Below are 14696 nucleotides of genomic sequence, written 5' to 3' on the forward strand. Positions count from 1 at the left end.
CGTGCACACTCACACGCACACGCACACACACAGGCATATCTGTACAGTGTTACGCACACACGAGCACGCACGCGCATGTACGTTGCTGTATGGTGGCTTTGTTGACCTGCTCCAGACCTGGACTGGTTTTCCTCTGTGCGAGACACACACACACACACACACACACCACTGCACCTGTCGTCTCAACCACACACACACACGCACACACACACACACACACACACACACGACTGCACCTCTCGTCTCAACCACACACACACACACGCACACACACACACACACACACACACGCACACACATGCTGCTCCGTGCTGATTTCATCCACTCTAAACTACTACCGTTTTTCACACTGACGAAAGATAAATAAAAACTAAGCTACTATGACGATAAGACTAAATACTGACAACGCACACACGCACACGGACACACACACCTGAGCTAAATGTTGCGTGAAGCTAAACATTACGGCCCGGCAGTTATTATTTGGAAGTATTAATATTCTAGGTGATGTTCTGATGGGGCACGGTGTGTCCTCCTCTGGTTCACACAGAGTCACCGGACTCACCCTGAAGGACTTTTAACCCATTCTGAACGGGAACCCATTTTGGTGTTAGCATCATGTTATGCTTTAGCTATTGAAAAATAGCAGATCTACAAGCTCATAGCGCGCCACCGAGTGACGCGCTATGAGCTTGTATAGGTCTGCTATTTTTGAAAAATCGAAGAACGACTGACATTTTTATAGAATCTGATCTCAGGTCAGAATGGGTTCATCAGCCCAGTGTGTGTCCAGTGGAAACCTCGTATGAATCTGATCTCAGGTCAGAATGGGTTAATGCATGTTGAGGAGCACGCTGCGCCTCCTGTTCCGTTCCCTGACAAAGTACAGTTCACAATGTATTGAATCAATCGACTGCACATTGATTCATGTTATAATTGAAATATCTGTAACCGGATGTTATACGATGACATAATGCTGTGTGGTGGTGTCTGTCTTGACCGGTTGTCGTTCTCTCGTTTTGGTGCAGGAAAAAAAACCCTCTGGGCCGAATGGTTATAAATTGTCTGTTGGTTTTGTATCATTTATGATGTACTGTTAAATGTGGTGGTGTTTATAAGGGCTTGTATTTCAAGTATTTGCGTGGGTCTCGACCCCAAAAAGTCAGTAGAGTGATCTTCACGCTGGTTGTGGTCGGCCAGTCCGGGCCAAAATTCCGCTAAAAATGTCCGGAGCCCTGGCTCCGTGTCGAGATTGCGGATTAAGTCTGCAAATCCTGATTGCAACGAACGGGGGAGTTCATTCCACCGTTCTGGAGCCAGAAGAAGGGAGAAGAGTCTGGGCCGCGTGTGGAGTGGTTATTGACCCGCGGGTGTTTTATAGCGAAGGTTCTGACAGCTTCCCTGTGTTGGCAGCAGGGCTGGGCAGGCCACAGGGCATACCGGGCATTTTCCCGGTGGGCCGTAGGGGGGGCATTTTCGACCTTAGGGGGGGCCGCCATGATTAAAAACAGGCCAATATAGGCGGCAGGCCACCAGGAAAGGTCCGGGCGTGCTGCCATTCTGCCAGTGCCATCATGATAATTTCACTGTACCTGTATCAGTGAGTGACAAAGGGTTGTGTAGTTGTCTGTTGGTTTGTATCATTTATGTTGTTCTGTAAAAGTGGTGGTATTATTAGGGGCTTGTTTGTTTGTGTGTGCCGCGACGGAGCGGGCGGTAGAGTTTCTGCTATCTGAGCGCTGGTTGTGGTGGGTGGGCCGGTCTGGGCCAAATTCACGCGAAAATGCCCGGGCGGAATTTTTGTCCCAGTCCAGCCCTGTGTTGGCAGGTCGGGGGCAATTAGGGGTTCCGAGTCTTGCTCAAGGACACTTCGACACTAACTAACTCTGGGATCGAACCGTGTACCGCTCCGCTTCCTGAGCCACTGCCGTCCCATGTGCGCAAAAGGTTTCTCATTCGCCGCTATAACGTGACCCGTTAATGCAGGGGTGGGCGACTCTGACGATGGCGAGGGCCAATATATTTCCACACTCACTCCAGAGGGGCCACAGTGCATTATTACGGTCGTAGCAAAAATAGCCGATCTACAAGCTCAAAACGGGTCAAAACGCGTCGCAATGCGACGCGTTTTGAGCTTGTAGATCACCTATTTTTTTGCTATATTTGAATTGGAATCCTGAAAAGTATAACCTTTTTATTGAATTTCAAATGCATTTAGTTATGTTAACTTTATGAACTGCTAACATAACTACATTGGACACAGAAAGACAATAACATTTTAATAGTACTAGTCATTTTAATACTACTAGTCGTGAAGTAATTAAGCGGGTTTTGGAATCGTGACGGCTGAAATAAATACTATATCAGTATTCTGATATTAACATGCGGGGGGCCGCATTAAGTGAAGGTGGGGGGGGCCGCATGTGGCCCCCGGGCCGCCAGTTGCCCACCACTGCGTTAATGGTTCCATAGCCCCCCCCACACACACTCTCTCAAGGTGTTTTAGTTGTTAAAAGTTTTCATTGACGCATTTTCCGCTCGGCGGCAGCGGCCGTGCACGTGCTCAAACACAAACAGGCCGCCGGGCCGTGCACGTGCTCAAACACAAACAGGCCGCCGGGCCGTGCACGTGCTCAAACACAAACAGGCCGCCGGGCCGTGCACGTGCTCAAACACAAACAGGCCGCCGGGCGGCGATTATAGATTCTGTCCACGACGCGTTTCCGTGGAATTATACTAACCAATCCGTCGCCCTCTGTGAAGCTCTAATGGAAGATAAATGATGGAGCGGGGTCGTACGTATACGTAGAGCCGTGACGCACGGAGCGCCGTGTTGCATGCGCACGTCTCAACCTGCGGGAGAGAGAGAGAGAGAGAGAGAGAGAGAGAGCGCACGTACGTGCATCGATTAGAGTGCGTGCGTGCGTGCGTGCGTGCGTGCGTGCGTGCGTGCGCCTCCACTCTGCTCCTCCGCTACCTCGACAACACACACACGCAGCGGTGGTGGACAGAGTATATATATACTCCAAATACTTTACTTCAGTAAAAGTGTGAATACTTGTCATGTAGAAGTATATTCTGTTACAAGGAGAAGTTCAGAATTCAAAATGTAGCTCGAGTAAAAAAAGTATTGGTATCAAAAGCTTGTAGATCGGGTATTTTCAAATGGCCCGAAATGCATAGGATTGAAGTTTGTTTTCTTTTTTTTCTTTTTAATATTTTTTAACCCATTTTGGGGGCGGGAACCCCCTTTTGATGTTATATGCTTTAGCTATTGAAAAATAGCAGATCTACAAGCTATACGAGCTTGTAGGTCTGGCTATTTTTGAAAAATGGAAGAACGACTGACATAGAAACATAGGCTTTTTCAGAAAACTGTCAGGATGTAGAAGACATTTTTAGAATCTGATCTCAGGTCAAAATGCAGTACTCGAGCAGCAAATATTACTTAGTACTACTAAATATACTTAGTACTCCTCGTCCTCCTCCTCCTAAATATACTTATTATTATTATTATTATTATTATTATTATACTTAGTACTAAAGGTAGTATAAATATTACTTAGTGTACTCTCCTCGTCCTCCTTCGTCCTCCACCTATTCAACAATTACGCCCTTTATCTTGTGCAGTCGTGTTGTTCTTGGGGTAGATAAAACAACAAATCCTTTCCATGTGGGCCAATTATGGTCTGGTCTGGTAATGGTTTGTGATCCGCCGCGGAGGTGCCAAGACGCAACGGCCAGTGTTTTGTCGACAATCTGTTGTTGTTGTTGTTGTTGTTGCCTGCCCCAAATACCCCACCCCCCCACCCTTTTTTCACTGCAGCGGAAAGGTAGAAAGCCAAATCCAGATGTTATGTGTTAAGCATTTGGCTGCCGCGTTTTGTGTGTGTGTGTATGTGTTCTGTGTGTGTGTGTGTGTGTGTGTGTGTGTGTTCGCGCACGTGCGCGCGGCTGCTGCCAATTAACATATAGTTACAGGGAAGCAGCAGTCCGTTTTAGCTGAAGTGGTCAAAGTCCTTTTGGGGAGGAGGAGCCGTGATGGATTATAGACCATTTGGACCTCAGGTCGATTCTGCAAAAATAATGTCTTCTTCTAAATCCAGTCCAAATCCTTTTTCCAGGCAGTTTTCCCCCATGTTTTCTATATGTCAGTGGTTCTCAAATATTTCGATGTCAAGGACCCCTAAAAATATGATGTAATTGACCCCCCCATCTGACCCCCCCATCTGAAAACATGTTATTCCAGAAGCAAAGACTTGAGTTTAAAAACGTTCGCTCTGAAAGAATAATACATTCAAAGATTTGAGCCGCATTTTGAAGATTTTTCAAAAATATCAGACCTACAAGCTCGTGGCGCGGCACTCGGTGCCGCGCTATGAGCTTGTAGATCTGCTATTTTTCAATAGCTAAAGTTGCTTGAAACACCAAAAGGGGTTCCCGCCCAGAATGGGTTAGACTAGCATTCTCACGTCCAAATTGACAGGTATTTGGCCGCCAAACCCATGATCTGAAACGATGTTGTGTGAGAGACCCCGTGAGAAGACCTGTGTTAAAAAACACAATTAATTAAATTATTCAAGATACTTAAAGGACCACTTCACCACTCTTCAACCTATCTTCATATAATAGGTCCTCACTAATAATCATGATAAAATTATTTTTCCTACTCAGTGTCTGAGTCTGTGTCTCATAGGAGGGCTGTGGGCAGTTCAGAAACCAGTCTGTGTCTCATAATAGGGCTGTGGGCAGTTCAGAAACCAGTCTGTCTCATATAGGAGGGCTGTGGGCAGTTCAGAAACCAGTCCATGTCTCATAGGAGGGCTGTGGGCAGTTCAGAAACCAGTCTGTGTCTCATAGGAGGGCTGTGGGCAGTTCAGAAACCAGTCTGTGTCTCATAGGAGGGCTGTGGGCAGTTCAGAAACCAGTCTGTGTCTCATAGGAGGGCTGTGGGCAGTTCAGAAACCAGTCTGTGTCTCATAGGAGGGCTGTGGGCAGTTCAGAAACCAGTCTGTGTCTCATAGGAGGGTTGTGGGCGGTTCAGAAACCTGTCTGTGTCTCATAGGAGGGCTGTGGGCAGTTCAGAAACCAGTCTGTGTCTCATAGGAGGGCTGTGGGCAGTTCAGAAACAAGTCTGTGTCTCATAGGAGGGCTGTGGGCAGTTCAGAAACCAGTCTGTGTCTCATAGGAGGGCTGTGGGCAGTTCAGAAACCAGTCTGTGTCTCATAGGAGGGCTGTGGGCAGTTCAGAAACCAGTCTGTGTCTCATAGGAGGGCTGTGGGCAGTTCAGAAACCAGTCTGTGTCTCATAGGAGGGCTGTGGGCAGTTCAGAAACCAGTCGACCATGGCTTCCATTTTCGCATTGCAACTTCTCAGGACTAGAAAGCTTTTTAGCTTGGATTCTGAAGTCTGACGTCGAAATAAATAAAAGATCTTCTAAATATTGAAATACCTATGTTTCTATATCAGTGGTTCTCAATGTTTCATGTCAAGAACCCCAAAAGTCTCCACTGGTGGACGGGTTTCTGAACTGCCCACAGCCTAGCCCTGGTCCAGTGCTTACACCGAGTCTCTCTCTGACGCCCTGTGGAAGTCCCTTCCGCAGCCTTCTAGTGATTTTCTCACTCCCTTGCGAGTGTTTACAATTCCCAGCAAATAAACAAAACGACGTAACTACTCACTGACTCAAAGCCTGCTAGACCTTAAGGTAAAAGTCTATTCTCGGAGCTGGGAAGCGTCTCAGGTCCTCAGCTTCTCTCTAAAATGCACTTTGTGCCATTTTAATAACGCAATGTACCCCGAATCAATTTACCGGGCAGAGTCATTTATTCTACTATACGGCATTTCCGGTTTTTGCCTGCGCCGATCTGGTTGGATTCATTTTATTTAACGATTAAAACAGTGCATTTTTAGAGAGAAGCCGGGGACCTGAGACGCTTCCCAGCTCCGAGAATAGACTTTTACCAAGGTCTAGCAGGCTTTGTTTCGGTGAGTAGTTACGTCGTTTTGTTTATTTGCTGGGAATTGTAAACACTCGCACGGGAGTGAGAAAATCACCAGAGGGCTGCGGAAGGGACTTCCACAGGGCCTCAGAGAGAGACTCGCTGTAAGCACTGGACCAGGGCTACCCAACAGCCCTCCTATGAGATACAGACTTGAGTAGTTAGATTAGGCATTTTGAGGTTAGGTTTATAGGGTTACACAGAGCCATAACAAAAAAACATCGCATGGATGCACCTGGGACGTATCCTCAGTGATGTATCCTGAGGTCAACGGGGTTTCGGGTCTCTCAACATCATACCCCTCACTCAGGCGACCCAGCCGGGAGTGATCAAGTCCCGACTTACGTCCCAGTAGCTACCCTCAATCAGTCCCATTAGGGAAAAACCCAGGGGCACACAATCCGTTGGAACTACTCCAGAACTACTCTGCCAGGGCTGGGAGGTATACACTTCTGGCACCATAGAGCCATAGAGTTCTACAGAGTTATATGCCATTGAGGGGTGCAGAAAACGGATCTCGAGCACTGTTCATGCAGCCCTGGAGTTTGGACAAGCTGGAGTTTAAAATACATTATTTTCAACGAGGGCGGTGCAAATATCAGCAATTTAAGGCATGTGTGTGTGTGTAGCATGACAACTGTTTTAAAGTATTGTACAGTCTCTGTAATGTTTATGTTGTATACTATTATTTAAAAACGATCTCAAATTAATTTGACACTAATCAGCCCGCGGACCCCCATTTGAAGAGACATTAAAGGTCCGCTGACATGCCCCGAAATTAATATGGGTGGTACAGCACATCACGTGGTCTGACTGAAAACAGTTTGAAACAGTTTGAAACGGGGCTACGGCGCTAGCAACAAGTGGCTATAGGTCAGGCTAGCGTTTTTGACGGTACATTTAGCGTCATATTGGCTATAAATGTAATTGAAAAAAAATATTTTTTCGCCAGAAATGCTTAGTTTGAATGCAATTGAGGTTGGCGTGGGGTTTTTTAGGGGAACTGCAGCACAAGCGCAAATTTTGGACTGGAGTCCCATGTTCCCCCGGTCGCCAACACCCCTGTCTGCCCGCTCTGAGACCTCTCAGCCCCGCAGCGCGACAGTCGCGACTACGGACGGTCTGCTGTTGTCTGGCCGCTGTGAGAGCAGCGCGACTACTGTTCTTTTCCCCTCTCAGCCGCAGGCTGACATGTACACCCTCGCTCTCACTCTGTAATACCGTAGTTAGTTACCACAACATTGTTCAAGTGAACTATAGTGTGTTTATGTTTGTATTCATTGTAATAATAAATATCGCTATGCCGAGGCATAGTCTTGCGGACGAGATCATGAGCCTCTACGGGGGACTGGGCATGTGTGTACACACACACACACACACACACACACACACACACACATGCAATGGCACGGAATCTCTTCCCCGCTGTCATGCACTATAGCCACGGCTAAAAGTTGTGTGTGTGTCTGTGTGTGTGTGTGTGTGTGTGCGTACACACATGCCCAGTTCAATGCGGGGACCTGACCAGAGACTATACGTCCGTCCGTCCGTCCGTCCGTCCGTCCCCCCGTGTGTGTGCAGCCTGCATCTGAGACGGGCTAGACTATGTTGTCATGCGGAGCGACGCGGCGATAAATAAAATAATCATAGCGATATTGATTATTACAATGAACAAGCATAAACACACAGTTCACCTGAACAATGTTGCGAAAAAATAATTTTTTTAATGAGACTTTCACCCAGTATTCAAGCTAAATGTGACACCAAAATAGTAGCATAAGTTGCTATGCTACCACGGCCACCAAGCCCGGCGAGCCCGCATAGAAGTCGTTGGGGAAAGCTTTCGCCACTCTGACGTCAGAATCATGATAGCATTGTTTGATAGCAGTTATTAGCTCCCGAGGGGCGTGTCAGTCTTCCTTTAAGGCTCTAGCAGTGGTTCTCAACCCGTTTCATTTAAAAGGACCCCCCAGTTTGACATGCATATCATTTGACATATCTCTGAGACCCCCAATTTATGTTGTAAAATCAATGGTTATGTAACTCTGAGAGGGTACAAATGGAACGGGTCCGCTTGGTTCCATTTGTACCCTCTCAGAGTTACAGACCCATAAGAGGGGAGAGAGAGAGAGAGAGAGAGAGAGAGATGGAACAGACAACAGAGTCGTCTCCCTGCAGTTTAGTCTGACTGATGCTATCTCCTCGTCTCCTCGCCCATCACATTCTCACAATACCACATTTAGACCCGATTTTATACAACAATATGTTCTCTCTCTGTCTCTCTCTCTCTCTCTCTCTCTCTCTCTCTCTCTCTCTCTCTCTCTCTCTCTCTGTTCCATCTCTCTCCCTCTCTCTGCGTGTTTGAAGGCAATAGTTGGAAACAGGACTTTAGAAAGTGGAGGGAAGCGATAAACACACGCACGCGCACACGCACGCACGCACACACGCACGCACGCGCACGCACGCGCACACACACACAATGCATACACCAAAAAAAAAGCAGGAAAAACTTTTGAAACATAACAGACTCCATAGCCAGCGGGAGAAAGCGCTAGATTTGGAGGAGGGGGAGAGAGAGAGAGAGAGAGAGAGAGAGAGGGAGAGAGAGGGAGAGAGAGAGAGAGGGGGAGAGGGAGAGAGAGAGAGAGAGGAAATAAATAATCAATTCAAACGGCGAAAAGCGCCGACGATGTTCCATCACAGCCGATCACAGGAACATCTGTCTCAGTTCCATCATCTCTCTCTCCCTCTCATCTGTCTCAGACGTCTCCACGTGGAGGGTTTAGTAGGAGAGGATAACAAGGTGATCCTCTCATGAAGATGTTGCCCGGGCAGCTCGCCCCCTCCATGGAGGCAGCAGAGTAACCACTCATTTTGACCTGAGATCAGATTCTAAAATTGTCTTCTATACATCCTACAAAAAATAGAAGATCTACAAGCTCATGAGCTTCAAGTGTGTCCATTCTATACAATGTTATCTTCCCATCGTTTATTTTGTCTCCCTCTTCTCCTGCTTGCCACCTCGTATACGGTGCGTTGCAGGATGGTCTTTGCAAGGCGTGAGGATCTGGTGATGTGTCCGTACTAGTACCACCTCAGTTTACGCTTTATGACCGTGGTCAGAAGGTCACTGTGTGGGCCGATGGCTTGGCTGATCTTTGATTGATTGATTGATTGAAATATTTATTAACAGTTTGCAGATATACAGTACATTTCAAGCACAAACTCAATACAAAGACTGTTAACTGTGAGTGGACGACCCAATTAAGCATTACTACTTGTTTACAAGAGGGTCCACATTGTTCAATTCATCGAAACATTTAGAGACGTACAAATAGACACTTCTATATAGTCAAAGAACAGAACAGGATTTCATCATAAAGGAGGTAAAAAAGGGAAAAATTGCCGTATACTTCCTCGTTTTGTGACATGTTGGATGTGGGAGATATACCCATGAGTCTTCTGTATAGCATCTCATCTCCATGCTCTGTATCCTCCTCTGTATAGCTCAGCTGTATGAGGGTCCAAGTTTCACAAGCCTAAAGAAGGATTTTCATGACAAGTGATCGCAGTATAGTCTCACCTTTGATGCCAGACTGATGTTTTTGTCTTTTGGGCTTGAGTTTATAACCACGGCAGCATCAGTTGTTGTTTGTTTGTGCAATTCTGGCAAAGGACGTCCCGCTTGGATCCTTCGTCGGACACGATTGCTCCAAAGATATTTGAAGGTGGACACACCGTGTCCAGTGACTGTCCGTTGACTCGGATGTCTGAGCGGATGCCCGCTGACGTTGTTGGTCATCATTTTTGTTTTTTAATTTCTATTCTGTGGTCTCCTGCAATCCATATTCCATTATATTTGCAATAATAATTAGGCTATGTAATTCTGTCCATTCGACTACTTAGGAGATTCTGTGAGAACACTGTCTGTCTGAAAGCAATCACTCAAGAGGTTCTGATGAAATACCCTGTAGTGTAGTATAGGGCATATAGAACATGAATAAAGTCCGCCCTCTCAGTGGAGTAAGAGTCTTTGTTTAAAGGAGAATTCCATGCTAGAATGCTTTCTTATCTTTCTTACCTTTCTTTGTAGTTGTTACGTCCCCACCAAAGAGGTCCAGGTGTTTTTTTGTGCAAAAACTCCTTATTGGCTATTTCCCCTACCATAAGCCCTCAATGAATTGCATTGCATTGAATGGGAATTGAATGGGGCTATGGGGTGTTATGCTAGTTCGCTTATTTCCATCGTAAAATAAGTAGTAAAGTGTGCCGCTTGGGATATTATTTACATTATGAAGAGAGGATATATACAAAGAAATTATAATTTTGAGCGATGGAAATAAGCGAATTAGCACAACACCCCATAGCCCCATTCAATTCCCATTCAATTCAATGCAATTAATTGAGGGCTTATGGTAGGGGAAATTGCCAATAAGGAGCTTTTGCACAAAATAACACCTGGACCTCTTTGGTGGGGACGTAATAACTACAAAGAAAGGTAAGAAAGCCTTTTAGTATGGAATTCTCCTTTAATGGTGATAGTGCTCCGCAGCAGCAGTCATACCAGACGGACAAACGCGTTTCGGCGCGACGAAGGCCTTCGTCAGCGTCAGAATTTGACGAAGGCGTGCCGAAACTCCAGGCTCAGGGGCTAAGGCGAAGCTCTGCTGTCTGTGTTCTTGGTTTCAATATCAACAACATCACACTCCGAGGAAATCTCTCTCTCTGCCGGCGTTCTCCTGATGCAAGGTTTTCATGACTCGAGTTTGTTTCGGAGAACTCCAGTCTTCTCTAGTTCAGTGTAGTGCATAGAAAAATAAACCACAATAACTTTATAATAATTATGGCTGGCAAGTAATTTTTCTTCTTCTCCAGCCCCGCCCATCCACAAAACGGAGGTTGGTGATTGGTCGGCCTCCTATAATGACAGTTCCTTCATGGTCTGCCATGCACGGCATCCGTTATGATACGCTCCAGAAATAAATATTAAAGATTTTGTTGTTGTTGTTGCTATAATTCTTAAAAAACACCGAAAGGGGTTCCCTTCCGGCCTAGAATGGGTTAATACTGTATACGTGGAGATAGTGGTTTGGTCATTGTTGATAAATGAATCACCGACAGTAATATGTAAAATGATATTCGGTTACGGTAACATTTTTTTTGTGTGGTTCGTTTCAGTTGGTTTTCCCCCTCCTGAGAGACGAAACAACACAAAAACGATATTGGCTCTCGGCTCTTCAAACATATTTGTCTCGGACCCAACGAAAATAAACATTCTGAAAATGTTTTTTTTTATTTTGTCCAACCTCCGGGAACACGTCGTGTTGTGTCAGAAATATCAGTGTCATAATTGCTGGCTTTTAGTAAAAAAAAAAGCCCATTGAGACCCTGAGACCGACCGGTAGCAGCATAAACTTAATCCTTAAGACGACTAGGGGCGTCCTACGTACAGAACCTGTTAATGGGTGTTCCCCTTTTGGTGTTCTAAGCATTATGTTATACTTAAGCTGTTCAAAAATAGCAGACCTACAAGCTCGTAGCGCGCCACCGAGTGGCACGCTATACGAGCTTGTAAGTCTTGAAGATGTGGCGCAAATCTTTGAATATATGTTCTTTCAGAGCGAACCTTTTTTAACTAAAATATTTCCTTCTGGGGGGATGGGTCCCCTGGAACAACATATTTTCAGATTCAACCTTGCATTCAACGAAAATAAACATTCTTAAAATGTTTTTTATTTTGTCCAACCTCCGGGAACAACACGTCGTGTTGTGTCAGAAATATCAGTGTCATAAATGGAGGCTTTTAGTAAAAAAAAAAAGCCCATTGAGACCCTGAGACCGACCCGTACCCTGCAGGGAGGGAGCTTTGAGTTCATCCCGTGCAGGACAGCATTGGTCCACACGGGTTGAACTCCCTGTAGGGTAACGGTTTCTGCTGCTACCGGTCTCAGGGCCTCTCTCTCTGCCAGCATCAATAACAGTGAAGCGGCAGACTGTCCTGTTCATTGTCTGTAGTCTGTCTGTGTCACGCTGCGGCCACAGAGCGTCTGTCTGCCCTTCCGTTCCGTCGTCCCTCGCAGCCTCCAGTCCTCCGGTCCAACAGAACCGGACCAGACAAACCCAACGCCGCTGCAGCACAGCTGCGGCTGAGTTCTATTATTGTGGAAAGTGGACCTGAATAATAACAAGAGCATTATCCCGTTTAGGCCTGAGGAACGCGTCCGTGCATGTCGCCTCGTATTTAGCTTTTAACCACTTATTAACCATTATGTTAAACTATAGCCGTTGGAAAAAGATGCAGATCTACAAGCTCGCATGCAGCGTGCCGTGCTATACGAGCTTGTAGATCTGCCATCTTTTTTTTTTGCTTTTTTTTTAATCGTGAGAACATCTGCAAATCTTTGAATATACATATTCTTTCACGTGCGAATGTTTCTTTTTTTTTTTTTTTTTAACTCAAATCTTTGCGTCTGGGAAACATATTTTGAGATGGGGATCTGTGGCCAAATACATATAATTCTAGGGCTTGTTGACGTGAAAATGGTGCATTTATATATTTATCATTATATTTACAGAGATTGTACTATATAGTTTGAGAACCACTAAAATGCAGAAACGCAAGGAAAACTGTCATCATTTAGAAGACATTATTGTGTGTAATGCGGTCTCAGGGTCTCAATGGGTTATTGACTAAAAGCCCGCATTTATGACACTGATATTTCCGGAGGTGGACAAAATAAAAAACATTTGAAGAATGTTTATTTTCGTTGGGTCCGAGACAATTTTTTTTTAAGTTGCACCACATCAGAGCCCAGAGCCAATATCGTTTTAACACGAGTGTTCAAAGTTCTCTGTGTTTTGTCTCCTATTTTTTGTTCCTGCCGCAGAAATGATGGAATTACGTATTTCAGGAGGAGGGGGGGAAAACCAACTGAAATGAACCACACAAAAATTGTTTACCGTATAACCGAATATCATTTAACATATTAAGTGTTCGTGTTCTTTGTGTATACTGTGTAGTTTTTATTATTATTATTATTATTGTTGTTATGATGGAATACGTATTTCAGGGAAGCGGAGTGTCTGTCTGAGATGTTTGTTTATTAACCCATTCTGAACGGGAACCCATTTTGGTGTTCGCATCATGTTATGCTTTAGCTATTGAAAAACAGCAGATCTACAAGCTCATAGCGCGCCACCGAGTGGCGCGCTACGAGCTTGTAGGTCTGCTATTTTTGAAAAATCGAAGAACGACTGACATTTTTTAGAATCTGATCTCAGGTCAGAATGGGTTAATCAGACCAGTGTGTTGTCCAGTGGAAACCTCGTATGAATCTGATCTCAGGTCAGAATGGGTTAAGAGTCTGGGAAATGAAATGACGTAGACGTTGTGGACATGACGCGGACGGAGGAGAACATAGTGTGTCACCGCGTGTTTAGCCTAGCGCTTGTTGCAGAGAGAGAGAGAGAGAAGAGAGAAGAGAGAGAGAGGCCTTGGTTGCGGGCCGTAAACACACAAAAAACAGGTGGTAATATACTGAGAGAGAGAGAGAGAGAGAGAGAGAGATTTTTGAGTGGTGCAACCACTCCCTTACGGAGCTATGTGGGTGGGTGTCTGGGTATAAGCAGCTTTACATTTTAGACACAAATATGGCTCGCCGGCTGACTGTGTCCCTCATTTTTCCTTGTATTTATTTCCATGCAGAGACCCTGCTGAGCTTTGTGGACGACATCCTGTAGATAGATGTGATTTTAAATGTTTTTTTTGTATGTATTTCCATGCAGAGACCCTGCTGAGCTTTGTGTGTGTGTAGATAGATGTGATTTTAAATGTTTTTTTTGTTTATTTCCATGCAGAGACCCTGCTGAGCTTCGTGGACGACATCCTGTCTGGGGCCAAGTCTCCGTGTGTGATGCTGGGGGACATCCCTGACCTCTTGACCTCGTCCATCAGCATGATCGTCCGCTGCCTGGAGGCAGACACCACCTACATGTAAGACACCTCTGTTGTCCTCCTGTTATTGTCCCCCTGTTATTGTCCCCCTGTCATTGTCTTAATGGGTGTTCCCCTTTTGGTGTTCTAAGCATTATGTTATACTTTAGCTATTGAAAAATAGCAGATCTACAAGCTCATAGCTTGTAGGTCTGCTATTTTTTGACAAGTCGTGAAGATGTGGTGCAAATCTTTGAATATATATTTTTTCAGAGCGAACCTTTTTTAACTCAAATATTTGCTTCTGGGGGGGATGGTTCCCTGGAACGACATATTTTCAGATGGGAGTTGGAGGCCAAGTACATATAATTCTGGGGGTCCTTGACATGAAATATTGAGCACTGCACTGACATAGAGACATGAGGTATTTCAGAAAACTGTCAGGATTTAGATTTTTTTTCGATGATGTCTATAAACCCACATTCATTTGAAGGCATTTTGAGATATGCCCTTAATTTAAGGGCTCGTCAAAATGCCTTCAAATGTACATTGATACATAAAACATGAAATCTCCCATAATAAATCTGCCATGAATCCAGTTGTAATGCGTTGTGTTTGATGTACACAGAGTGTAGTGTTTCCCTGCTGCAACCACTCACACTAGTCCATACCAGTCCGGGCTATGGGAACCATGACACATAATGATACCACTACAGTTCCCATAGCCCGGGGCAAAAAAAAAAATGCAAATGAACAGCTTA

At 45.2% G+C, this 14696-nt stretch overlaps 1 protein-coding gene across 1 annotated transcript in view; it reads left to right on the top strand.

Annotated features, from left to right (window-relative positions):
* Positions 1-14696, top strand: part of astn1 (astrotactin 1) — a gene marked incomplete at both ends in the record, with an annotated part of 464656 nt that overhangs the window by 419907 nt on the left and 30053 nt on the right. Inside the window, 1 exon segment of the mRNA XM_080778845.1 lies at positions 13860-13995. Coding sequence (XP_080634971.1) covers positions 13860-13995 — 136 coding nt within the window.

Source organism: Protomyctophum bolini (genome assembly GCF_963924005.1).
Source record: "Protomyctophum bolini genome assembly, chromosome: 12".
In the NCBI taxonomy this organism is placed as follows: Eukaryota; Metazoa; Chordata; class Actinopteri; order Myctophiformes; family Myctophidae; genus Protomyctophum; species Protomyctophum bolini.